At 42.4% G+C, this 27,802-nt stretch overlaps 2 protein-coding genes across 2 annotated transcripts; one reads left to right on the forward strand and one right to left on the reverse strand.

The window, feature by feature from the left end:
• The first annotated feature begins 1,751 nt into the window (after nucleotides 1-1,751).
• On the forward strand, nucleotides 1,752-22,374 carry LOC112285727 (midasin-like). Its single transcript, XM_024526781.3, has 13 exons — nucleotides 1,752-2,456; nucleotides 2,764-3,354; nucleotides 3,522-5,852; nucleotides 6,054-7,336; nucleotides 7,705-7,946; nucleotides 8,149-9,054; nucleotides 9,286-10,010; nucleotides 10,231-10,499; nucleotides 10,744-11,123; nucleotides 11,522-17,774; nucleotides 17,870-18,625; nucleotides 18,882-22,009; nucleotides 22,133-22,374. Exons 1-12 carry the CDS (start codon nucleotides 2,050-2,052, stop codon nucleotides 21,935-21,937), a joined length of 17,199 nt encoding a protein of 5,732 aa, XP_024382549.2. The 5' UTR covers nucleotides 1,752-2,049; the 3' UTR covers nucleotides 21,938-22,009; nucleotides 22,133-22,374.
• A 339-nt stretch (nucleotides 22,375-22,713) lies between these two features.
• Nucleotides 22,714-26,882, reverse strand: LOC112285541 (uncharacterized). Its single transcript, XM_024526446.3, has 7 exons — nucleotides 26,687-26,882; nucleotides 26,216-26,352; nucleotides 25,957-26,109; nucleotides 25,415-25,614; nucleotides 24,623-24,846; nucleotides 24,362-24,467; nucleotides 22,714-23,982 (listed from the first exon to the last, which is right to left on the reverse strand). The coding sequence occupies exons 1-7, from the start codon at nucleotides 26,795-26,797 to the stop codon at nucleotides 23,624-23,626; spliced, it is 1,290 nt and encodes a 429-aa protein (XP_024382214.2). The 5' UTR covers nucleotides 26,798-26,882; the 3' UTR covers nucleotides 22,714-23,623.
• Between the last annotated feature and the right edge of the window lie 920 nt (nucleotides 26,883-27,802).

A 27,802-nucleotide genomic window follows, 5' to 3' on the forward strand; every position in this document is an offset into this window, starting at 1 on the left:
AGATGCTGAATTGGAGGATAGTACTTGTTCAAAATTTTTAACTTTGAAAAAAAGTATGAAAGGCATTTTTGTAAAAAAAGAAAAAGAAAAAGAAAAAGAAAAATGAGGCTTCAATAAATAAAACCTTTCAGATGTTTTAATTATAAAATAATTTCTAAAAATTTAAATGATTACTCTTCAATTTAGTGCAAAATAAAACATAAATGTATATATGTACTAGAAAAAAGGTTGTCATTTTGACAAATTATTGACTTAAAATTAATTTTTTTATTTACTCTATTATGATTTATTCCTCATGTGACAACCTATTCTCATATATATATATATATATATATACACACATATACATACATATAAACACACACACACACACACACATATATATATATATATATATATATAGGATGTTGCTTATGCCACCACAACTTTTGTTATTGACACCCCAACTTTTCATTTTTTGTTAGGAAATTTAAAAAAACTATATATATATATATATATATATATATTTATATATGTATATATACACATATACATACATATGTACACACACACACACACACATATATATATATATATATATATATATAGGATGTTGCTTATGCCACCACAATTTTTGTTATTGACACCCCAACTTTTCATTTTTTGTTGGGAAATTTAAAAAAACTATATATATTTATATATGTATATATAAGCAAAAAAATTGATTGGAGTAAAAAAAAATAAAGAAATATGTTAAATGAATAGTGGTTAATCATTGGGCTACTTAATATGAAAACATTACAGCAATATTCTATTATTAATCACAAGTGTATCAAAATACAGTTAATAAATCAAGTCTGATATTGTTTGTGGTTATTAAACCAAAAACTGTTCTACAATCAATCGTAAGTGTATCAAAAAGGGTCAGTAAAGAATAAAATTACAAAAAAGAAGAGTTTAATTTCATGTCATGTACTTTAACATTTTGTGTATTCTTATAAACTTTCATAATTTTTATTTTTTATTTTTAACCTCCAAAATTGCATGTATAAGTCTGTGAATTGGCATTAGGATTGCATGAATGTGCACTGCATACTTAGTAATTTAAAGACCCAAACTCTAGCTTCAAATTTGTTGTTCACATTGTTTAAATAAAAGTTTTTGAAAACTTTATGTGTTGTGACATAAACTACAACCAAACGTACTTCTGAATTGCAAATATGCACACACATTAATATCATAATAAAGAATATCCTAAAACATCAATGATTAAATAAAGTTTAAAAATTATTCCCATGAATCAATCGAATATATGATATGAGTAAATGTGCTTAATAAGAAGAACAAATAATTGTTGTAGAATGAGCTATCATAACACATAAGTCTCAGTAACTGATTTATTTATTTCATTTATTTTCAATGACGTGAAAATTTACAGATTCAGCATTTACCAGATACTTGAGAAGGATAAAATTCAGAATTCTCACCCATGATTTGAAAGCTTGTTTCTAAGCAACAATACACAATACCACATTATCATACACAAACCAAAGAGCAGGCAACATTTTGAGATTCTCCTTTAAGGAGAAACTTTTGCTTTTTGAGGAGATTGGGCGGTGGAAAACGGCCAGGCGCGACAAGGAGAGGACTCCTGGCGGCCGGACCAAATCAGGAGCTCGTGGGGTGCTGTTCACACTGCCAGCGGCCGCCAAGTAGGGCTCAAGTAGAACCTAATTGCAGAGCCTCCCTTAAACCCTGAACCCTACTCGCCACCGGCTGTTGTGCAGTTTCTTATTCCCCAGCCTGGCCTGGGAGGGAGGCTGCCGCTGTCTGCTGGATTGTTGTAGTCCCAGGGTTTTGTGGCGTTGCTTTGGTTTGTTTTGCGGTGCTTATGCAGGTTCAGGGAAGGCTCGATTGGATTGAGGTCGAGGACGAGGATAAGGACAAGGGAGGAAGAGCTTCAGCTTTCAGAAGAAGAGCCAAGGAAAGGAAGGAGAACAAAACAAGGGGAAGTTAAAAGAACAGAACAGAACAGCGGGAGGTTAGGGGTTGCAGGAAGTGGCTGCAAGGATGAAGCACGATGACTATTTTGATTGCGGGGATGCGTTGGAGAGATTGGTAGCTAGGTGTCCAGGTCTACGCGAAGATCCCGACGTTGCTGTGGTATTGGCGCAGAAGAGTAGTGGAATTGACGAGGGTGGTGTTTTAGAGGTGGTGCAAGATCTTGTTATTCAGCCTGACGTTGGGCTAGCCGTGTTGGGATGCTTTCGGCCAATTCTTCCTAGGGTTCTAGATAATTTAGTGTACTCGTTGCGGCAATTGTGGGGGCAGGGGAGAGGCTCTCCTGGGCGAGAGGGTGAGGGGTTTGTTAGAATTTCGAGGCGGTTGCGAAATGGAGGTGGATGGGACCTCGGGTTGCATGAGCACACGTGCATTCTGTTCTGTAGGCTGCTGGACTTGGCGCCTTACTTACTTAGGTATGTGGAGAAACCGGACAGTCCCCACCGAAATACAACGATAAGAAAAAAAAGAGAAAAGAACAAAGAAACCAAAAGAGGACAAAATAATGAACGAAGAAGCAGAGGCAGGAATTGTTACTATCAGCGTGTAGGGCTTACTACTTTTTGCTGGTAGAGAGTGTCACTGACAGTATCCTCTCGAAGAACAGAACTGGTCAAATTGTTGGGATTTTAAAGCTGTAGTTGTTATTATGGTTACAGAGAAAACTCATTTTCGCGACTGATTTTGATTGTTTGTGATGTGTTGATGTTGGCCTGTGATCAGTTCACTGCTTCAGTACTTTGAATTTGCTCCATCTCCGTTTGAGCGCCTTCTGCATGGAGGCGCAGTTGACTATCAGTCTATGCTATCTACTAGTGATGGGTTTCAATCCACGTCAGGGGCACCTGTATTCAGCGAAGTCTTGTACGCATCCTATCGGCTTCTACAATTGGAGCCAACAGTATTTCGGGAAATTTGGGACTGGAGCCCTTTCTTAGATTTATTACGATCACTGCCTAAGACTTTAGATGAATCAAGTCTAGACGTCCGATGGTGCGCAGCACAAATTCTCTCACAAGTTTTGCAAATGAGTGATAATGCCACTCTAAAATTCAACAGCTCAGTTGCAGGGCTGACGGACGAGCAAATTTTTGGTTGTCATCTTCGGTGGAAATGTTTTTGTCAGCAAGCGGCCGTTGAAAAATTAGGAATGTATTTAGAAAAACCTGAATCATCGAAAGACTCAATGTTAGTTGAAGATACTCGCTCTGACTTGAGTATGAGCAGCATCAAAAGCTGGAAAGGGACGAATAGCTTCCATTTGCGAATTTGTGGAATTGACCTCCCGGTTCGGCAAGATATGAGAGAGGGCAGGTTCGTGTTTTTATCTCACGCTACACTTTCTATGTGAGAGGATAGTGTTGACAAGGTCCGATTTTGAAATAGTGACGTTTCTTTAATAGTATATTTTTCAATTTGAGCTGGCATTGTTTCTGCAACGGCGAAGTGGTCATTCTCTGATGGATTGCTTCATTTTTCAGGTCGACGCTGTGTTCTAGTCAATCATTAGTTTTGACACCAACAGTTAAACGGAACTTGGAAGCTGTAGTGCTGGCATTGAGCCAACGGAGCCCAGTGCTTTTAGAAGGACCTATAGGATCTGGGAAGTCTTCTTTGATTCAGGAACTGGCTTACGTTACCGGGAACCTGGATCTTCTTTTTATTCACTTGGATGATCAGATGGATAGTAAGACTTTGCTGGGGAATTATGCCTGCACTGAAATTCCGGGAGAGTTCAAGTGGCAACCGGGGGCTCTTACTCAAGCAGTTGTGAGAGGGATGTGGGTGGTGTTTGAGGATATTGACAGGGCCCCTTTCGAGATTTTTTCTGCTCTTATTCCATTACTTGAGGATCGAAAGTTGTACATACCAGGCCGTGGAGAGATGGTACCTGCTGCTGATAACTTTCGAATTTTCTCAACTGTTACCCGAAGCAGGCATGGTGGGGCTTTCGCAGGAGGGAAGAAGGAAATGCTGGGAAATCTTTGGAGGAAAGTATTGTTTGATGCTCCTAATGATGAAGAACTCGCTGATATTATTCGCATCCGGTTCCCTGTTCTTGCACCTGTGGTTTCTAAAGTGATTGGTACTTTTAATCTAGTCAAGCACATTGCTTCACAGTCTGAAACTTCCGCCAATGGCCTACCTGATGTTTCTGTATATGTAGGTCGTCAGTTTTCTACTCGGGACCTATTTAAATGGTGCACTAGGATTTCTTGTCTGGGGTCTCAAGTGCTAGGAGCTTCGTCTTTTTCGAGTTCCGCTCGAGAACGCATTTTTGTAGAAGCTGCTGACTGCTTTTGTGCCTCAATAGCGTGTGTCGCGGACCGCCAAATGGCTCTGTCAGTTATTGCGCAATTTTGGAATATTCCTTTGGACCGCGTCACATTTTACTCTTCACTTAACAAGCCTTCCATTCAAATGAGTATGTCACATTTACAAATAGGAAGGGCTAATCTTTCTATCCAGCCAAGAACAGGGAAGCCTTTGTCCACTCGTCTTTTCGCAAACACTGGACAAGCTGTACGTGCCTTGGAAGCTGTAGCTTCGTGTGTGCAGCAGCAGGAACCAGTTCTTCTTGTTGGTGAGACTGGTACTGGTAAGACTAGCGTCGTCCAACACCTTGCTTGGCAGTTAGGAGTGCCTCTCATCGTACTGAACATGAGCCAGCAAACGGATAGTGCAGACTTCCTTGGCGGGTACAAGCCAGTTGAAGCACAAGGCGTTTGTATGCCTCTGCTCGAGAACTTCAACACTCTTTTCCGAGAGACCTTTCCAAAGAAGAAGAATGCTGAATTGCTAGAGCATGTACTTCGATTTGCAGAGAAGAGGAAATGGGATAGGCTGCTGAAATCTTTTCGTACTGTAATTGGGACTGTTTCGACGCTGTTGGGTGCATCTTTTGAGGCTAATGGAAATGTGACGACTTCAGAAGTAAAGGATTCGGACAATGGGCATTGTGTGGAGAAGCAGAGCCCCAAAAGAAGGCGTCCTCTTAACAACAGACTCCTAAGTCGATGGCGAGCTTTCACATCTGAATTACGAAAGGCTGAACGGCAGGTGGAGGCTGCAAATACAGGATTTGCTTTCTCATTTGTTGAGGGAGTACTTGTGAAGGCTATTCGGGAGGGTCATTGGCTTTTGCTGGACGAAGTGAATCTAGCCCCAGCTGAGACATTGGAGAGACTAACGGGCGTTTTGGAAGGGACATCTGGCACATTATCGCTCACAGAGCGCGGTGATGTTGAAAATGTGTCTCGCCACCCCAATTTCCGTATTTTTGGATGTATGAATCCAGCAACAGATTTTGGGAAACGTGACTTACCAATCGCGCTTCGAAATCGTTTTACAGAGTTGTATATTGATGAATTGACACAGAAAGAGGATTTGCAAGCCTTGGTGTTTCAGTATCTTGAGAATTCAATTCCCTCTCCACCTGTGGAAGATATTGTTAACTTTTACCTGCAAGCGCGTCATGAGGCTGGAATTAGGCTCTTGGATGGAGCCAACCAGAAGCCGCAATATAGTTTAAGGTCCCTTACAAGAGCACTTGAATACACGTGTGCTGCTATGTCTACATATGGTTTTTTGAGATCATTGTATGATGGTATCTGTATGTCTTTTCTGACTCTTCTCGATCAACCAAGTGCTACAATTATGGAGCAACTTATTAATGCTGCTTTGTTCAAGACTACGGGGCTTGGTGCGACGAAAGCTTTGAAGGCTCTACTTAAAGTCCCACCAAAGCCCAGTCCCACCCATGTTTTGGTTGAGCATATTTGGGTGGAGAGTGGTAATGCTCAGCCGTCAAGGTTAGATTTCTTCAATTTTTTTCTAAATAGATTTGAGGTGGTACAGCCTCAGCTTTCATCAGTAGCCAAGTCTGTTCTTTTCGACTTGTAGTAGTTTTTAAACTTGCAACTCAATATTTTGTTTTTTCTTCGATTTTGTAAGTTGAATATCTAAGTATATCTTCTACTTTTAATTCCTTTCCTGACTGTTTTCGCTGGCAGGTTGTCTTTGGAATCTCGAGATCGGTATGTGCTCACAAAGACTATCACAGAGCATCTTAAGAATTTGGCAAGGGCAGTATTTGTTCGCAAGTATCCTGTTTTATTACAGGGGCCAACTTCAAGTGGGAAGACAAGTTTGGTTGAATATCTGGCTACCATAACAGGTCATCGGTTCGTCCGTATCAACAACCATGAACATACAGATCTTCAAGAGTACCTTGGCTCCTATGTAACTGATTCTTCAGGAAAGCTGGTCTTTCAGGAAGGAGCTCTTGTTGAAGCTGTGCGAAACGGTTTCTGGATTGTCCTGGATGAATTGAATTTAGCCCCTTCTGATGTGTTGGAGGCTCTTAATCGCCTACTGGATGATAACAGAGAGCTGTTTATTCCTGAGATTCAGCAGACAATAAAGCCGCATCCGCATTTCATGTTATTTGCGACACAAAACCCCCCTGGTATTTATGGAGGTCGGAAGGTTCTCTCAAGAGCATTTCGTAATCGGTTTATGGAACTGCATGTTGATGATATTCCTGATGATGAGTTATGTATGATACTGGAGAAACGGTGCCAGATTCCCGGAAGCTATGCCGCTAAGATGATTGAGGTTATGAAGGACTTGCAGAGACATAGACAAGGTAGCAAGGTGTTTGCTGGGAAGCACGGATTCATAACTGCTCGCGACCTGTTTCGATGGGCTGAACGACATGGCAATGGATATGTAGAGCTAGCCAGGGATGGTTACTTGCTGTTAGCAGAGAGACTGCGGAATTTAGATGAGAAGGAAGTGGTGCAAAGAGTACTCGAAAAACATATGCGTGTGAATTTGGATGTGGACCAGCTTCATGAGATGGATTCATCTGAATCATTTAAGGCCATCAAGAAGCTGGCAGAGTCACCAGAGCATGTGTCGACTTTTGGTAGGATTGTTTGGACGAAGAGTATGAAGCGGCTTTTTAACTTAGTTGAGCATTGTGTGAAGCATTGTGAGCCTGTTCTGTTAGTAGGGGAGACCGGGTGTGGAAAGACAATGGTATGTCAGCTGCTGTCTTTGCTCTACAACCAACGTCTGCATATTTTAAATTGTCACCAGCATTCAGAGACTTCGGACTTTCTTGGTGGCCTACGTCCAGTTCGGGATCGAGACAGCCTTGCAATTAAGTTCCAGAAAGCTGCTGAGAAGATTATCTCTGTGGACTTGTTCCGAGAAGTTTGTTCTGATGAGCTTCCTGTGAAGATAGAGGAGTCTGGAACGGCATTGACCATTGTAAAAAATGCTCTTTCAGGTGTGTTAATTTGCTCTTGTCATTACATTATCGACTGCTCTGGGCTCCCCGTACTTCACATCTATTTCTTCAGTAGGATTAATTAACGTTACTTTGAATTTGTAATCGATTACTATGTTTTACTCGCTAGCACTCATTGATGTGTCTCAGTCAAGTGCTTTTAGCCGTAGCTGACTTTTTTTTTTTTTTTTTTTTTTCTTTGGAAGCACTATTTGGGGATGCGGCCTGGATTTGACACTCTAATTTTTGTTATTTTAAGCTCCTGGGTCCTTTGTTCTGATCTTTATGTGTACTGCGGAGATTTATAGATGCCCGAGTTTTTATTCGACAAATTAACTCTTTTCTGCAACATTTGGTGCATTTTGCAGATCTGAAGAAAAGAAAACAGGATAAGAAAGGCAAAGTAGCCAAAGCAGTAATGCTTCTGGAAGAAGCTTTGAAGGAACTTTCAAATTGCCACAAAGAATGGCAATCTCTCTTTGTGTGGCATGACGGTCCACTCGTTCAGGCTATGCGCAATGGTGATATGTTTCTTGTGGATGAGATATCTCTTGCGGAAGACAGTGTTTTGGAGAGACTCAACAGTGTGCTTGAGCCCAAGCGCCTATTGGTATTCAACACATTTTCACCTTGGCAATGATTTGTGCTGACGTTTTGTTTGCTTTTGTGGACTGGCTTGACATCTTGTCACTGGTTGGTGTTATTGACTAGCGTACTGGAGATTCATTTATATATATTTATATTTTGAAAAAATGGTTTCTAGACTTAATGCTTTTTCAAAATAACGTTAATTTTACAATATCATTTTACAGGTCTTAGCAGAAAAAGGAGGTGCTGATGTAGAGGAGTTGATAGCCAACTCAAGTTTTCGTATCTTGGCTACAATGAACCCCGGAGGAGACTTTGGCAAAAAAGAACTGTCTCCTGCTCTGAGAAATCGTTTCACTGAGATTTGGGTTCCTCCAATCAACGATATAAGCGATCTAAGAAGCATTTCTGTGGACAGATTTTCAAGGCCTGGTCTTGTTAAGTTAGTGGACCCCATGCTTGAATTTTGGCAGTGGTTTCAACATTATCATGAAGGCGGAAGGTCGCTTTCAGTGCGAGATCTCTTGTCATGGATTACTTACATCAATGCCGCTGAATCGGAAATCGGCGAAATTCCTGCATTTATTCATGGTGCTTTCCTGGTTCTTCTGGATGGAATCGGTTTTGGACTGGGGCTTTCTAATTCAGCTGCTCAGCAGCTGCAAACTGAGTGCGCAAAACATTTGTTTGAGCGGTTACCCGAACATCAGCGGCACGATGCAGTTGAAACGACGAAATTGGGTGATCACACATTTGGACCTGTTAAAACAGACCCGATGGAGGTTGAAACGGACTCTAGGGGCAACTTATTTGGAATACATCCTTTCTACATTGTTAGAGGTGATTACAGATCACCAAACATTAGCTTTGCATTGGATGCACCTACTACGAAGCGCAATGCGTGGCGAATACTGCGTGCCCTGCAGCTGAATAAACCGGTTCTTATAGAAGGAAGTCCAGGTGTTGGTAAAACAAGCCTGGTGGCAGCTCTAGCAGCTGCCTCGGGTCACGCTTTAGTGAGAATCAATCTTTCTGAGCAGACAGATATCATGGATTTGCTGGGATCAGATATGCCAGTTGAAGGAGGAACTGGTGCAGAATTTCAGTGGTCGGATGGTGTATTTCTTCAGGTTATCATTCTATACCTTGTTTTGTCATGGTGCTCCCCAACTTGTATATAGCTTTTTGAAGTCGCTGGGTGATGGCTACTTGCCCAGCATGTCCGAATTTCTCTAGGAAGTGTTCAGCGCATCTTGAGGGAGTTTCGTTTCTTGTTTCTTTTTGATTGGTACTCCTTTGAGTACATATCTTCTGTTCATCTACTTTCCGTGGCACTTATTTCACAGATTGTTTTCTGACAGGCTCTCAAAGCTGGACACTGGGTGCTTCTTGACGAACTCAACCTTGCATCACAATCAGTGCTAGAAGGTTTGAATGCATGTCTTGATCATCGAGGGGAGCTGTTCATACCCGAGCTTGGTCGCTACTTTAAATGTCCTTCCTCATTCCGCGTGTTTGCCTGCCAAAATCCATTATCTCAAGGAGGAGGTCGCAAAGGTCTACCAAAGTCTTTTTTGAATCGGTTCACTAAAGTCTATGTTGAATCCCTCTCTGAAGATGATTTCTTGGAAGTTGCAAGCATCTTACACCCTTCTCTTTCAAGATCAATTCTGAAAAACATGGTTGAGTTCAATTCTCGGTTGTATCATGACACAATGGTCCTTCACAAATATGGACACTCTGGCTCTCCTTGGGAGTTTAATCTTAGAGATGTACTAAGGTGGTGTGAGCTTATGGAAAATTCCAAGGTCGAGCTACCAGATGGTGATTCACATACTGGCGCACCAGATCATTTTCTTGATGTCATGTATCTCCAGCGCATGCGAACAGTTGGTGACAGGCGCCAAGTCCTCAGTCTCTATCAGGAAGTTTTTGGTATATGTATTGATATCGAGACTTTTCCAGCAATTTCAGTTCATCCCGAGAGGTTACAGGTAGGTTTAGCATCTCTTCCTCGCAGAAGTGGACCTCGTCTACAAGGCGATTTTGACAGGCAGTTGCAAGTTTTGCCAGGTTTAGCGAACAGGTTAGTCTTTCGCAATCATTCTTCTACCCTTTTTTATTTTTTATTTTTTATTTATTTTTTATTATTTTAATCTTTGATTGTCAATTTGTATTATCTCAGATATTTTAGAGAACCATCGATTTATACCTAGTCGATATCGTGGATTTGTATTGATTCATAGATGCAGTAATTCATATTACTTTTTCCTATTTTGTATCTTGAAAGGAATGTTTGGGTGCAGGTTAGAAGCCGCCATGCACTGCGTCTCCAGAGGCTGGATGTGTATTCTAGTTGGGCCTCCTGCATCAGGAAAAACTTCCCTTGTGCGCTTGCTGGCCACCCTTACAGGTAATTCTTTACATGAATTTACCTTATCCAGCGCGACAGATACCACAGAGCTGCTCGGTTGCTTCGAACAACATGATTTCTTTCGACATTGGCAGGAAATCGTGAAGTTGGCTCATGATTCGCTGAAGTCTGTCTGCAGCTTCTGCTTGTCTGTCAATGAAGGTATTCTTCCTTCTCTTTCTTGACTAGAATAGTATATTGAGTATCTTTGTAATATTATTGCCTTGGAAACATTGCGTAGTTCTGTAAATCAAACCCTCTGAAGCTTGAGCTGGAAAGAGCTGTTATGCACTATTAGAAGCATAAGCATGACATTTCGTTTATTTTATTTTAAAATTTTATGATATTTTTTAATTGAATTTTATGTTTCGAGAACCCAGTTCTAATTCAGGTGTTCCTGTCTCAGAGGGTTCTTTGGAGACCAACCTTAAACTGAATATGGTAAAGAGTCTCTTTGGGTCTTGGGCTGCCTTTCAGAAGACAATCAATAGCCATGCAACCAATATGGAGCAGGACATTGATCAAGGTGTTATAGATGTAGTGGCTGTCAATATGCTTCTACAGACCTTGGACCAGATGCGCCAAACAGTTGCGTTATGTGGAATGATTATGGATGATCCTGTGCTAGACCCACGTAATTTACATCAAAGAGTGGCCCACGTGAAGTCTAGTCTTGGGCAGCTGGGTACTGCTGGTCGTTTCGAATGGGTCGATGGAGGACTGCTGAAAGCTATTGAGCGTGGGGAATGGGTAGTACTTGAGAATGCCAACTTTTGCAATCCTACGGTACGTTATTGTTTACAAACCTATGAGCATGAAACAGCTAGTAGAACTGGATCTGCTGTGGGCAAGATCGCGGATAGAGTTTCAAGAAAGTGAATGTGATGAGTCGATGCTGATATATTTTAGTTGCTTCACGACAGTCCCTACTGTGTAGCACTGTAATATCTTCTCTTTTATAAAACTAGTGTGGATCTACGATGAAAAGTCCTCGTGGCACTCAAAAACGAAATGTCATCAGACTCAGATTGACTCCGCTAGACATCAATTTTCGCATGTTTATACACAATTGTTTCGACTTTTTATCCATCGATATAGTGCACATCTTTTTCTCTGCACATAAAAAGCAGTTGCATATCTGAGTTCACCATCGTGTTCATAATTTTCTGGATGTGTTTTGACAGGTTCTTGACCGACTGAATCCTCTACTTGAACCTGGAGGTAGCATCATGGTTAATGAGCGTGGTCTTGTGGAGGGTGAAGCCATGGTTGTTCATGCTCATCCCAACTTCCGCCTCTTTCTCACAGTGGACCCTGCACATGGTGACGTCTCAAGAGCCATGCGCAACCGTGGAGTTGAACTGTTTATGCTACAACCTGATTGGCCTCAGTCAGCTGCAAAAGAATCTCCAATTTTGGAAGAAATTTTGGGAGGAACCCTCGCTTCTGACCTTGATACTTTGAAAGTTCTCACTCAAGCTGGAATCCCTGGTCCTAGTTTTATGCAAGGCATGTGTAAAGTACATATTGACACTCGTATCCTTATAGAGGTCACTCAAAGTGGGTTGCCTGTGTCTTTACGAGAGCTTAATGAATGGGTGTCGTTGCTCCAGCAGCTTCTTGAAAGGGGTGGCAGTTTATCGTGGTCTTTGTCATGCAGTTGGGAACAAGTTTATGCTCGTCGTCTTAATACTGTAGAGGCTAGGCAAGAAGCCATGGAGAAATTTCAATCCACGGTAGGATCTTTGAATCTTTTGAGTGCTGGTACCTGGAGACAGATTGGGTGCAGTATCCCTGGAGGTTGGCCATCTCCTTTGACTTTCGCGGAGTACTGCCTTACGTCCAAGGAGGCAATGATTATGCGTGACAGTGCACTTCTAGAGTACCTTGGTGCCCATTTTTTTGCTCTCAAAGCATCGAGAGAGTGGACGCCAATGGATTCTGAGCACAGCGAGCCGTTGAAGCGCATTCAAGACTCCAGAACTATAGCTTCACGGCTTCCTTCAAATATGCTTTACTACCTCTTAAACCCTAAGCAAGAACGAACTAACAGCATTCCCCTACTTGATGTCAAAGCACAAGATTTAGATCTTCAACTGCTTTTTGCCAGCTTGTGGATGTTGGAACAAGGAAGCTATGTAGACATCAATTTTCGGATCCAATGGCTTGGTTACTTAACGGATTATTTACAGGGTTCTTCTGGTAGCCTGAAACGTATGGTTACTGCTGTCCAACGTGAGATTGCCCATCCTTTCTCTCGGGAGCTGTCGTGTATGTGGGAGAGGTACTTGCGGGAGGGAAAATATAATTACGGTACTGTAGCCTCCGTCGTCTCACGTTTCGTCAGCCAGATGACCGAACGGCCAGCTACACTGAGAAATTTGGAATACTTAGAGAATAAGAGCACTTTGGGAACGTTGATCTTTATGGCGACTAGATCACACATCTTTAGACGATGTTTGCTTCAATGGGAAGAAGAAGATGATCAGTATAGAATGGTGGAGAAGCAAGGTCCCAACTCCTCAAGTAGCCCAGTCGTGCTGTCTTACTGGCATCGTATCCACCGGGCAGATCATTCTCGTCTTGTGTCTGCTCAACATCCAAGAGCTATGTTGATCTACTTGTATCCGTTGTTTTCTGCCTTACGTGAATTGGAGAATAGTGTGCTAGTGTCAAGCACTCTTGAATGGTGGAAAATTATGATGGGGTCTTGCCTGGGCGTACTCGAGTGGCATGAAGCTCTTTGGAATCACTTGAGAAGACCGAAGTTCGATGTTGAATGCTTTCTCTTTCACTGGAGCTCATTGAAACGTAGTCTACAGGCTCTTTACGCAGTAACAGACAGGTCCTCTGAATCTGTTGTGAAGGCGGAAGATGATGTGAAGGGGCTTGTCAAGTTAATAGACGAACCGTTTTCTTTAGGGGATAATCCTCTTGCAAAGCCTCTTTTGTGGAAAAATTCTGGTCATCCTAGCCTACCTCACTCGAGAGAGATTTACGATTTGGAAGTTAAGGTTATGAAGATATGTGAAGATTTATGGCAGGATGGAGTTAATGATGTTACCATTATCAGTACAGATGGTAATATTCGTCAACTGACGACAACAGGGCTGAGTATCATACGCTGGCTGGGTCAGGACACTACGCAGGGGACTGTAGAAAGAAGCATTTTTGTTGAACAATTCACTCCTAATGGTGAGTCCTCTGCCAGTACGAGCTACTCTGACGCTTCTTCAGTCCATGAGATGCTGAAGGAAAGAGTAGAACTTGAAAAGGCGAATTTATCTCCTGTGGGCGACCATGATATCATTCCACTGCTGAAATCATCTGCTCCGTGTCCTGCTCCTAAAAGTTCTAGAAGTGAACTTCAGAACACTTCGTGTCCTGTGTTTCCAAAAGAGTTGCTGCGATGGCGAAGTGCTTGGACTCTCTTTGCTGAACTTTTACCTTGGCTTAGCAATGTAAGCATATGTCAAGATACAAGACTGATAGCTGAAGTCTCACTTCTGGCTGGAACTGAATGTGGGTCAGAGGAAAGTTTTCTGTCGATTCTCAAAGACAGTGTCTCGGTGGTTGCTTTGAAGAAAATGATTGACTTTGCCATTTTCTGTTCTGCAAGATCTCCAGCTGATCTGGTCCCTCACCAACACCTTCTATGGCTACTGGAAGGAACACATCCTAAAAAGTATGGAATATGGTCTTCATTTCGAGAGATAAGTCATGAGTTGTTGTATAGATGGCATTCAGCCTTGTGGACGAACATGCTAACCGCGTCAAGTGCACCGGAAGACTGGTGTCGAGTAGTGGGTCCTGCAAGGATTTTCTATGCTGGACAGACTGTACATTTTTCCAATTTACTTGGTCGAACTGGCGCTGTACGGGACCATTATGCGAAGCTTACCCAACTCAGATTGGCATCAGTTCACGTCTGGACTCAGGCGAAGCTGGAGGTTAGTGATATATTTGTGTCAAGCGTGTGCAGTGCGAGTGCCATTTTTCAGCAGATTATATTCTCCCATAGGAAATCTTTTCAGGAAGATGATTACAAGATGCTGGTCAGCATGCTTTCTGTACTACACTCAGGTATTATGGGAAATAAGTCCGAGTTGTCGAGAAACGAGAATGAAATACTTGAGAGACTTTCTACCTTATTAAAGCAATCTCAGCATACCGAGTTTTTGAAATTTCTTGGGCCTTTGTTACTTCCTTGTATGAATCTCTTATATTCCACTGCTTGGAAAGATACGAGTTTCAGCCAGTATCTTATGAACCTTGGAAGACTATGGCTCTATATGGGGGAACTCCGACTACATTTGATGTTGCCGTCAGATGGATGTGATCCAGTTGCTAAGTATATTCATAAATATGCCCATCTTTCAACGCAACTCACACGGCTGGAATTAGATATAAAAGTGAGGCAGGAGAGTGAGTTTTGGGTTAGAGGTAGCCGAAACTCACCAAAGACTAATGAGCTTCTTCTGAAGCTTGAAGACATGAAACAAGAATTGACTTCTTTGTCTTTGAAGTTGGTTCCACGTCCTGATCCTCCACAATTTAGGAGCGTCTTAAGTGAAGTTCTTAATTTTTTGAAGTCCTCTGTTTATAAAGAAAGGTTGTTTATTCTGGCAGCCGATTTATCGTTGGATTCAGGAAGTTCACGAATTATGCACGAGGTTTCTACATGGCAGGAGAACGCAATGCAATTTATTAATCGGTTGGCTTCACAGTTTCCTGCATACAGAGATGTGGTACAGCCAGTCTTACTGGCGGTATATGAGCTAAAATTTGGACTATCTCTTTTACAAGCTGGCCGTGTTCAAAGAGACCTCTTTGATAAGAATGATGTGAGCATCGGAGAGAATGGATTTGAAGAACTTGTCTGTAGGCTCATGCAGTTTCCTACTTCGAGAAGCGACTTGGGTCACAAGATCTCGGCATCGTGCACAGAGCTAGTGACGAATACCACAGAAGCAATTATCAGGAAGGTGACCAGCTCCCTTTTGTCTGGCTCTATCCATGGAGAGGTTCTGGATCTGGAGCTGAAAGTGATGGTAATGCGGGTTGCCATTTTGCGTTGTGGAATTGATACACAGCAAGCAAGAGTCAGGACGAAGGATGTTGTCAAGGCTGTAAACAACATATTTAATACCTTGGCCTCCTTGTGGTCCGAGATTCGAGAAAGACAAAAAGCCAGAGAAAAGCAAGAGGAGTTTATACGTTTTACTACTCGAACGCACACTTTGGAAACTGAAGATGAAATAGAAGAAGCATCTTTTCGAGAGATGTTCGTAGACTTCAGAGATGAATTCCCCGGTTACGATGACGACACTGGGATGCTTACTGCTGAATTGGATGATAGAAGGGCTGAAGCAGCATTAAAAGAGAAAGAAAAAGCCGCCGAGGATGCGAAACTAAGATCTGATAAAGCATGGTTGAAAATACAGGAGCCTCTCATTGAGAATGTTGTGTCAGTTCACAAACATATTTTTGGTCAGATATCTACACTCTTGATAACTAAGCGTGGAACTAGAGACGAGCTGGTTTCAGATTGGGAGAGAGAAAATGCACTGTCACTGGCGTATCAGACTGGAGTACGTTTACTTGGAGCTGTTGGCTATAGAGCATCTGCCAAGGTAGAAGATATACTCATGACATCACACATGATGCAAGTGAGTGTTGAGCATAAACGAATTGGTGATTTGTATCAATCCTCCGAGATTAAAACCACCAAGTACAGCATTTACAAGGATCCTAATCCCCCGGAGATGGCACTGATGTTAGAACCCTTGAGACAGTTTTTAGAACGCGTCAGTGGTCTATTAGTCGAATGGCCAGATCACCCTATTTTGATACAATTTTTGACTATCGCTAAGGCTCTTGTGGGAATATCTGTAGAAGCCCCAATCATGAAAGCACTCACTGGGGTAGAGCTGTTACTTTCGAAAGCCCAAATCTGGGAAGAAACTGCTGCCAAACATGTCTCATTGGCGAGAGAGATGGGTGAATTGATGAAATTGGTGAGAAGATGGCGAAAGCTGGAACTTGAAAGTTGGCCTGCTTTGCTTGAATGCACTTTAGAGAAGCATGAAAAGAGTGCTGAGAAATTGTGGTTTTTCCTTTATGGATTACTCCACAGAGAATTTGGTGAGAATTTAAATAAGGAAATGGAAGCCACAATTTCTAGTTTAGAAGAGTTCATGCAAACCTCGCCCCTTGGAGAGTTCCAAAGACGTCTCGACTTGCTAAGTTCTTTTCATGGACAGTTTTTATTGGAAGATATGTATGATGATCCTCATGTTGGGTCATCTAAAGCTGCTGTGCAGAAGCTTTGTAACGCTTTGTACAATGTCGGGGAGTACTACTCTCAGTTCCTGCCTGCAGTAGAGGAAGCTTTGACGGCTGGGAAGGCCCCTATTGAGAAAGAATTGAAGGGATTTGTGAAGTTGACGAAATGGGAGGATCGAGGTTATTATGCACTGGCCATATCTGCAGAGAAAACTCACCGGAAGCTCCACAAGTTGATTCGCAAATATGACGAGCTTTTGAAGAAACCTATCATGGAGGTGTTATCAAAACAATCTTTACGTATGGGTACTCAAACTCTTGCGACCCTAACCACCTCATCAGAGCCTTCTCAAACTGGCGAAGAGCCCTCAGATAAATCTATGCACATGGATGACAAGCCTGTACCTGCTGCTCTTCCTGGAGAAGAGCTCTCCTCAAGTCGAGGAAGTCCCAGCATCACTGCATGGGACCAGTTTTGTGGTACGAAAGTTGCAGATGTAACTTCGTTGACCTCGGAATTTGGTCAAGGACTTCCAGAGTTGAATAAGCGGTTACCGTCTATAACTGCAAGGATGGGTACTTTACTAGGAGTTGGAGTATTTGCATCAGATACTCGGAAGGTTGAAGAAGATTGCGTGAATACCTTGGAAGAGTTCAGTGCTGCCGTCATACAACGGTCAGCTGAGTTGAGGAAGGGGGAAACGAAGGTTGCTGTCAAGAAGAAAGCCCTTATTGACCTTCTTAGAGCATTGAGAGACATTGGACTGTCTCATCACAAGTCAGCTGTGCCTAAAGATGAGAGACATGTTAATGATTGGTTCCAGCAGCCAGGATGTGATCTAGCAGAAGTGCTGATGTTGTGGGTACATCAAGAAGTTGAAGTTGTTGCTGGATTATCTAGCATTGTTTCTATTGAAAATGTCTGCAGTGTGTGGACACGCGCTAAAAAATACTATTTTCAGAACGTTGCACTCCTCCAACGGCTTGGGCAGAATGCCCTTGCCTTTAACAAAGCATTAAGTTTGCGCGAAGTTGAGGTTTCTTCAAAGTACATGGAACATTTACTGTTTCTGCAAAGAAAACAGCGACGTACTGCCTTTGAGTTTTCATCGAAGCTTAGTTCACTTGTTCATTTAACAAGTCTCTTATCAGGTAAATATGTTCTCTGTTCGTTCGCTTTATTGTATTTTGCTGCTGAGATGTTTGATCTTGACGTTTGTGCCTTCTCTAATATTTTCCTCTTCCAGGTTTTGCAGCTAAGGATTCGAAATTTCCTTATCAGAGAAATAGTAGGCAGTGGATGTGGCAACAAAAGGGTCTTCTAGACTCTCTATGTCATGCAAGCTCAGAATTAGTCCTCCTCTATAGGGCAGCTGAAGCATCACAGAAGTCTCCTAATACAGACTGCTCTGAAGCAGCTTTACTTCGCAAAGCTGTTCTGCAAATATCACGTAAACTGGATGTTTGTAAGAACACGTTGGACCATTTCCTGGTTCCTCGAAGTGAGTTGGTGGGCTCCAGACCTTTGGAAGAGTGTTGGCCCTTGTTGATCACACCAGGCATGCAGGAAGTACTCACTGAGAACTTTGTTTCTTTGAGAAGTACAGAAAACCTATTACAAGAAGTACGCAAAGGTTTAACTGGGTCTAAAGTGCCAGGGCTGAGTTGCCTGGAGCTTCTTTTCAGCCGAGCAGTAGATATGTCCAATAAATTTGAGGAAGAGTGTAGCAGAACAAACTGCACCTATTCTATCGAACAGGAAAAGGCAGTGAACATTGCTCCTTTAACAGAGCACTACGATAAGATTGTGACTGAAATTCAATTGGCGGTTCAGAACCTTCGAACATACACAGGAAATACTTCTGCTGCTACCCAAGAATCTGATACTGGAGAGTCCGAGCATGCAGGCACGATTCAGGATGTGGATCAATCTATCAGCAAGAAAATGCTAGCTTTACGTTTTGAGAAGATATACGGAGAATTGCTGAGGTTAATCTGCGCAGGTAAACCAAGTTTCCACATTGTATGATTTCGAGATAGATGTTTACATTTCTTTTTCTATTTCTTTTTGGAAGTCTACCTCTCAAACCTGTGCCTATTTTAATTGGTTTTTAGTGGTATAAGAATCATTTCATTTATTAAATATCTTGTTCTTTGTTTTCTACATAAGAAGCCCTACTAGTAAAATTTATTTTCTTTCAATATAGTTGGTTTTTAGTTGCACTGTTGATGACATCCTCTGAGAAACACTTATTGCAGGTGCAGAGATTATTGATAATGAACATGGCACGGAAGAACATGCTCGTGCGGCTTTAGGGAAGCTCCTTGGTTGTATACATGCTCCGTTACAGATATTAGAGGTGGCTGGGGCCCAGTTGCTTGCAGATTATGTTGTTCTGCAGAAAGCTGTGTCCAAACTCAGCTATGTATTGACCAACTTGTTTTGCTCTCTATACTCGGAAGGATTTTGCTTAACTAAGGAGGAGGAGAGTGAAGCTAGTGGAACGAAATTTGAGGAAGCCGATGGAACCGGCATGGGAGAGGGTGAAGGGCAAAAAGATGTCAGTGATCAAATTGAAGAAGAGGGCCAGCTACTTAACAGCACAGAAAAAAATCAAGATCCTCCAACGGATGATTCTAGAAAGAAGAAGGAGAAGGGTATCGAGATGGAAGAAGACTTTGATGCCGACATGCTTGACCTCAGCGACGATGAATCCGATGATGAGAACGAGGCAGAGGAAGAAAAGGATGAGAAATTGGAGTCACAAATGGGAGAGGAAGGTGAAAAGAGTGAAGTTGTGGATGAACAGCTATGGAATGGTGATGATGACAAGAATGAGCAGCAGCAACAAGGTAAAGAGAAACAAGAAAAAGGCTCAAGTATGTCGGGTGCTGAGGAGGAGGATCTGGAGATGCGAGCTAAAGAAGAAGGTAATGAAGATGGCAAGGGCGACAAAGGGGATGAAAAGGCGGAGAAGGAAGGGCCAACTGATCCTTTAGCCAGCGACCAAGAGCAAGCACAGCAAGCAGAACATGACATGGATGACGATGAGGGTTTGAAAGAAGATGAGGCTTATGAAGATCCTAGTGGTGTTAAACCACGAGTAGAAGAAGAGCTGGAGCTTCCCGATGACCTGAATTTGGGTGGGGGTATGGAAGAAGGCCAGGAGGAGACTGCAGAGGGAGATGACGAAGGTGGACAGGAGGCCGTTAAACAGGAGGACAAAATGAATGAATCAGAGCCAATGGATGTTGATGATAATGCCAACTTGGCTGAAGAAAATGAGACGGGTGAGAATAAGAATGAAGTTGATCAGGGAGATGAGGACAATAACGCAGAAAACAAAAATGATGCAGAACAAGAACAAGAGAATGAACGGGAATCTGGGAAGGCTGAAGTTGAAGATGAGGAGCGTGATTCAAGTATGAACAAAGAAGAAGAAAGCATGCAAGTGGATGGTAATGAGCTACAGGGTGAAGGTCCATCCCATGATGAACCCGAACCTGAACAATCTCAGCCTCCGTTGCCCGAAATGGCAGAAAACATGCCTTCAGATTCTAGAGCAACAGGAGGTGCGGAGGCTGTTCCAGCAGGTGTCTCCGGCAGGCAAGGGGATCCTGTCAAAGTTGGGCAAGATGATGAGGATCATAAGTTGGGGGATGCTGAAACTCAAGTTGATCAGTCTCAGTCTGAACTGCTGTCATCAGCGACTGAAGATCTTCTAGGAAACAAGAGATCTGCAGATAAAAAGTCAGTGTTGTCTGATGACGCAACTAAGAAGCAGGACAGGCCAGAAGCAAATGCTAACAGAAGCCTGGGTGATGCTTTGAAGAAGTGGAAGGAGATGGTTCAGATGCTAGATAATAGCTCTGCGCCTGAAGCAGATATTGCAGAGAAAGATGAAGAGAACTTGAATGAAGAAAGCACGGGTATGGCGTACGAGTACGTGCCTAAGGAGGACACAGGAAGTGCACAAGTACTTGGAGCTGCTACAGATGAACAGTTGACAAATGCTCAGAGCCTTGAGGGTCAGGAATCTGAGGATGAGAAAGAGAAGGATGATACTGATACTGTGCTGCCAAGTATAGAAGAACTGGAGCTTGATGACAGCAAGGAAGGTCAAGATGATATGGAAGGAGTGGAAGCGACTCAACATCCTCTTAAAACAAGGAAGGGACTGGCATCAGATTCGAATCAACCGAACTCTGAAGAACGGCAAGATGATGTTACTGCGCTCCTAGCTCTGGAAGAGGATCCAATCTCAGAGGTAGTTGAGAGAAAAAAAGAAAACGACAGTCTTGTTTCTCTTCGTATGCCACAAGCTTTGGCTTACGAGGGATTGAGGAGGAATGGTGGGCCTGAAGAAAAGCCCCTGACTGAAGAGGAGATGAGGGAAATTAGGAGAGATTTGGAAATTAAGATTCAGAGTGGAGATGGGAGTATGGAGAATGCAAGAGTGGTGTGGCAGAAGCTCGAACAGATGACAGTGCGATTATCACAAGAGCTGGCAGAGCAACTGCGCCTGATTTTGGAGCCTACTCTAGCAGCCAAACTTCAAGGAGATTATCGTTCTGGTAAACGTATCAATATGAAGAAGATCATACCTTATGTTGCAAGTCAATTTAGGAAGGACAAGATATGGCTGCGAAGGACCAAGGCCAGTAAGAGACAATATCAGATAGTGTTGGCTATTGATGATTCTCGCAGTATGTCGGAGAGCCACTGTGGGCACATGGCTTTGGAGGCCCTCTTCACAATTTGCAAGGCTATGTCACAGCTTGAAATTGGGGAGATGGCTGTTGCAAGCTTTGGAGAGAAAGGGAATGTGCGCCTCCTTCACGATTTCGACCAGACGTTTTCATCTGAGTCTGGATTGAACATGATCTCACAATTTACTTTCAAGCAAGACAACACCATTGAGGATGAGCCGATTGTAGACTTGCTCCAATATCTAACCCGTTTGTTAGACTTCAAATCCAGACATTCAACTGCACCTTCGGGAAGGAACGATCTGCAACAGCTGGTACTAGTGATTGCGGATGGCAGATTTCATGAGAAAGAAAGTTTGAAAAGACGTATACGAGAGGCTATGGACAGGAAGCAGCTACTGGCTTTTCTGGTGTTGGATAACCCGCGTGAATCGATTCTTGACATGCAATCGGTTTCTTTCTCTAATGGAGCCCCAACTTTTACCAAGTATCTGGACTCGTTTCCTTTCCCCTACTACATTCTTCTCCAAGATATTGAGTCACTTCCTCGCACTTTGGCGGACCTTTTACGGCAGTGGTTTGAGTTGACTCAGCGCTTATCCTAGTTTCGAAGTATTGCTGCTGTGCACAGCTTCACGCAGTAGTTTTTCTTGCCTCTGGAAAGGGACAGCATGAAGGTTAGATAATTTATCTCGTCGATGAAATTTTTGTTTTGTTATCTACATAATGCTTAATTCTGAACGGTGGATCACCGCTCGTATTGGCATCTGTTAATTAACTAAGAATTTTGATCCTTGCAGAACGATGTTAACATGCTGGAGAGACAGGGGTGCGCGCTCAAGCGTCATCCTCAGGGATCGGATGTTGTAACATAGTTAGGTGGCTAGAAACGTGTTTTCTTTTACAGAGGATTATACTTCTATGGAATGAACCATAATCGGATTTTGCAGTAATGCGTAGTTTTTACCCTCATTTTTGGGAGCTTATGTTTGGCTCCTCTCAATGTTTTGTTTCCGCTGAAATGGAATACATCTTTACACAAGTTGGGTTGGTATCTGTGATTCTGATAAATGCACTAACAAGTAACATGGGGGTAACAGTAAATCATTAGTAAATCATTTCATTTGATGTGTGTTGCAAATTTTGGTTAATTTTTTTCTCTATGCCCAATCCAACCAAAGTCCATCTCTGTTGCAGATCACTGAAAATGGAATTCTGAAGTGCCGAAAACTGATGTCAACCTCCCTTAGGTGGTGGTATCCAAAACCACAGAGCTCAATCTGTAGCGATGTGTGTCCATCAGAAATGTGGTGCCACAATATGAAATTTCTGTTGGGCTGGTACTAAGCCTCATGAGCAAGAGATACAGTTCCAAATATACTCACTGTGGAATAGCAGTTTTGTAATATACTTGTCGGCTAGTCGGTTATTCACAGGTTAATTGACGTTTGCAGAAATGAAAGAAACACTGATCCATCCGTGATGTACTTTTGTTCAGAAATCATTGATCCCATGTTCTGCTTGGGAAATTACCAAAAGGTTTTAGTTTGCTTGGTTGATCGATCAACGGATTCGGGGTTTTCCTGGAATTCAACGACGCCGAGTTGAAGCAGGGAGTGCTGACGCCTCCATACGATGCTGGCCAGACTTGATACAATCTGCCAGATCATACACCTGATCTACTCATTTTATAGCTACAGGAGATCTCAAAGGTAAAGAACTCGTACTTTGACATGTAGGTGGAAATTTGTCACCTAAAATTTGAGCACTTGACTTGACAATTCTCATTAAGAGAAATTCCTGGAAATGGCTTCTACGGAGCCTTGTGCTGCTAGAGCGTCGTTCAAATCGAACGAAATACTACACTCTACACAAAATTACCTGCGTAAAAGGCCGACCCAAACCAAGGATTTTCCAGACAGAAATACTGAATAACCTGCAAAAAGACGGAAGTTGTCGACATTGCCTCGACCAAAAGAATTAGTTGCTCTCGCTGTATCAATAAGGACGGAGGGTTACGATGATGCGAATCTAAATCACCGCATGCCCTGTTCCTTTTAGAATATTGGCCAGAACTGAAATCGCAGAGCTCTGTCCACTTGATGACCTTTCCGTGTCACTTCTCAACCGACACCTTGTGAAAAATCCCGCCATGAAGCAGCAAAGTGCTTGTGTAAAATTATGCAGCACTGGATTCGGGCCAGCTGTTACACACATCCAGGAAGCAGGCGGCATTCTCCTTTGAGACGAATACGCGATGGTTTTGTTTGTGAGAACATGAAGTGGAGGATCTAAGGTTGACGCCATACGTGCCTCAGACCGTCCACTGTCTTCCCATGCATAGGCATGTAGTTTTCGTAATGTTCATCTCGATTTGAAGGGAATATCTTGGCATCGCCACCCAAGTCCAGAGCCCTCTCATTTTGATAAACTTGGGACCCAAGTATAACACTTGTAGAATGTCTGCTCTGAGAAGCAAGGCCACTCTTAAGTCTTGGATTTCCAATTCGTTGTGAAGGTAACCTCGTCTCTGGTTGGGAGCACCAATCCTGTGCAGCATTTCGATTTTGACGCGCGGGGAGCAAATCACCCTCCCTGTGAGTTCTCCACAAATCTCCAAATGTGTTTACCAGATGAGAGTTATCAACACCTGTTCAGCCCCACAAGACACTACCTTGTCAAATGAAGTACTTGGATGCAATAACATCAACTGATCATAATGACGATCAAAGAGACTCGTTAAGAAAACATTCATAAATTCTATGAACGGCTCTCTGTACTGTATACTCTAATATGGCAAACGAAATGACAAATGACGCAATGCTTAACATCATTTCGCATTAAAGATGACCATACAGAACGGCACAAGAGCTCCTTCCCACACAATATCAATAATCAACTGAAGACTCGGAATAACCAATACATGAGCATTAGGTCTGAAAGAAGAAAGGATGCAATCGTTAGACTTTTTTTTTCTTTTTTCTTTTTTCTTTTTTCATATAAAAAACAACACTTCTAGATTTGCACACCACTATGTCCTCCGTTCCTGTAATGATGGGAGGAGTTTCTCGATTCCAGTGGCCTATTTCGAACACCAGGCTCAACATTAGGAGTATTCCTGTGCAAGCTGTGCCCCTGCAGGAATGAAACAGTGCTATCAGAACTAACGGTTGACAGTCCAATTCAACTCAAGAACCGCTGTCCTTAAGTGCTTTAAAACTAAAACACATTTGCAGACTTTGTCAACAGTGAACGGATAATCAATCAACTAAAAACGGAGGTGGTCATACTGTATTTGCAGCTTGATTCGAAGAGAGACGTGTCTCCGATTGCAAGCACCACTCTTGTCCACTGGGGGTTCTCTTGTACCGCAGAAGGGGAGAATCAGCTTGCTTGTCATCAGTTAGAGATTCACTTGCACCAGTCCATGCCGGCCTTACAGTCGGGTTCTTCGGATTCGGCTTCGGCTTCGACTTAGGTAGTCTACATAAGCATAGTGGCAAAGGCTGTGTTGCTGCATCTCCCCCAAATAGTTTGTTTAGACTCCACCGAATCAATATTAGATTGAACTCGAGCTGAAATGAACCCAAGCGCACATGCGACTTACATAAACTAAAATGATAGAAACAAGAGAAATATGACACCGGCTACTGCACGTCGTGGGAGTTCCTTATCCTGATGTTTTATCGGACGGGAAGATACGATAGGGGGATTACAGAAGAGGTTACCACGAGTGCAAGCTTTACTTGGAAGATATGAGTGCCATCTATTCAATTGACTGACGTCCATCAGTATTTGTTGCCGTCACAACCATCCACAGTACGTACCACAAATAAAAACTACCAGAGAACCGACGCGCCCACCAAAGATAGCAAGATGGGAGATAGAACACGGTTAGAGCAGAACCCCTGCATAATGTGAAGCTTCAGCAAAGACGCCAACGTCGGTGAAGAAATGGGGGAAATAAAGTGGAAGACATGAACAACACGCTGTCCTACGACGAAGACGATCACCAAGATCGAGTAAAGCAACAGAGCATGCAATCAAACATTAGTATGTCATGGTAAAATAACAATACCCACTTGCTTTTCCGTGCATGGAACCAGCAACTGCACCAGGGACGAGTCTGTTCGTTAGTGAGTATTTAATAAGGCCTGTGCCAGCGGGTTTGGCAGGTCTTGCTATAGTGCACCCTCTTTGATGCTTATGGAAGGATTTTGGGTTGAAGCGTCGCTGGCAATTAGGGCACTGAGTCAAAGTCTTTTCAAATGCTGCAAAGGCCCTGCATTACAGTTGCCACATGCACTATGGCTTTGCAGAGTTATTACCTGCTTATTCAAAAGACAAATATTGAAGCGTAGCTGTGATCGTACATATGAAAAGCCAAAAATAGACCACATGTTGGCAGCATCACGACATTGTCAGCTAATTATCAACAATGAACATAGTCCTCATTGCTTGATCGAATTCCGGAACATTGCTTTACGGTGCCCAGAATTTCAATCTATTTTTAGATTTGAAAATACCACGGTATTTTTTCGAGGGTATAGAAAACGATCGTTAAGAGGAGATTGTTGCGAGATTGATACAGACTAGTTGAAGTAAGTCACAACTTTGGGCTTACTCGGCATTAAAGTTATCGTATGCTTTACCACCACCACCTCCGATGGCCTTGTCAGCATTCGGTTGACTTGGCAGAGGGCGACGCTCATTCTTAGGCTTACTCTCCTCTTCAAGCAACCATTTCCTTTGACATTGTGGGATGTGGATTGGTAAACTGCACTTTCCGTCAGAAGTGTTAGAGCTTGATCGTGTGTGCACAGTATAGATGCTTATGTCACATTTCCTATGTTCATGTCTTGAATTATATCCGAGTAACGAACCTCCTGCTACCATACTCCCGGCCACATAGATAGCAAATAAGCATGCGGGGTCTATTCGAAGACCGGCACACGGATCCTGATTCCATCTGCGCCTGCTTTCGATCTGACGATAAAAGAAAAAGGATCATACTGCGCCCCTGCGACGAAGTCCACCATGAATTCAACATTTAATTCAACAAATTCAACTTGAGGGATTACACGAGGCAGTGAAGTCCCTAATTCGAATGTATCATCAACGTCCACCGAATCACTATAACAACCACAAATCAAACAGCAAACTAAAAATCCAACAGCTTCAGTATTTGCGCAAAAGCATTAAAAAGGCTAAAGATCGTCTATGTGATTTACAAACTCCCGCAAGTCTAGTAATGGTAAATCCAAACAAAGAGGTCTCGTGCATGTCGACTCCTTGCGACAGCACAACGATAAATTTCAGAACCTGCAAAGCAACAGCAACGACAGAATTCGTACGCGAAATGTGAAACCTAGGATGATCCGATACGCAGGTGCTGCACCCGTTAATGCACAAAATTGCAAAACATACAAGGGAGCAGTGGGGGCTAAATAAATTGATGCTTTCATTACGAAGGGAATTGAGAATGCATGAGAACCGAGAGGTAGAGAGACAAGACACGAATTGGCCAGCACGCTTGCGGCATTAACGGCAACGATGGCAGCAAACCGGTTACACAGTTCGGTGCTGACGATGCCCTAAAAACGAATGTGCTACGGATTGTTGGCCCCTGCACATCCACGACGCCATGGAGCAGTTACAGGCTTTTACTTTTTATATTTACTTTTATGAGGATAGACTTTTTTTGTAAATACTGAGTTTTTGAACCATAGTTTCCTAAAGAGTATTTTTTAGATGATGTTTTTAGATTATGTTTTCTATGATAGTTACAAAACATAAGGTGTAAACATATTTATTAAACAACATAATCTCTAAGAGAGATAGTGGGAAAAAGCCTATCATTGTGTACTTTACTAAAGGACCACTTCTAGTAGCAACTATTCCTATTCATTGTGCATTGTGCTTACTTGAGACAAGCCAATTAGAATAGCCAATTAAAATAGCCAATTAAAATAGCCAATTAAAAGGCCAATTTGTTTCACTGTTTTATCCAATTGATTTATTCCTCTTAATTGAAAGAATAATAAAATGAATGAATAAAATAAAAGGAATTTACTGTCTTATTATGAGATTGTTGATATAGTCTTAAGTATATATATACAGAGATCTGATTATTTGACACAAATGTCAGATCTCATATCATCTATACAAACTTCATTCAATGATGAAGTAAGGATGAATGTTCCAACATCCTCCCTCACTACGACATCATCAATTTGATACTTATTAATAAACTACTTGTACTTTTTAACTCTAGTTTGTGAAGGAATTTGTTTTAGATGTCTAAGGTTCATCTCAAGGATTTGTTATGTAGAAGCAATGGGTGAGAGAGGAAAAAGTAATGATCTATTTTGTATTAAGTTGGATGTGTTAATTTATGCCTATAACTATGAGTTGTAGAGAGAGAAGATGAAAAAAGGAGTAGCTTTATTAGGATTGTGCTTTTCCTATAG

Source organism: Physcomitrium patens, chromosome 8 (assembly GCF_059467195.1).
Source record: "Physcomitrium patens ecotype Gransden chromosome 8, ASM5946719v1, whole genome shotgun sequence".
Taxonomy (NCBI): domain Eukaryota; kingdom Viridiplantae; phylum Streptophyta; class Bryopsida; order Funariales; family Funariaceae; genus Physcomitrium; species Physcomitrium patens.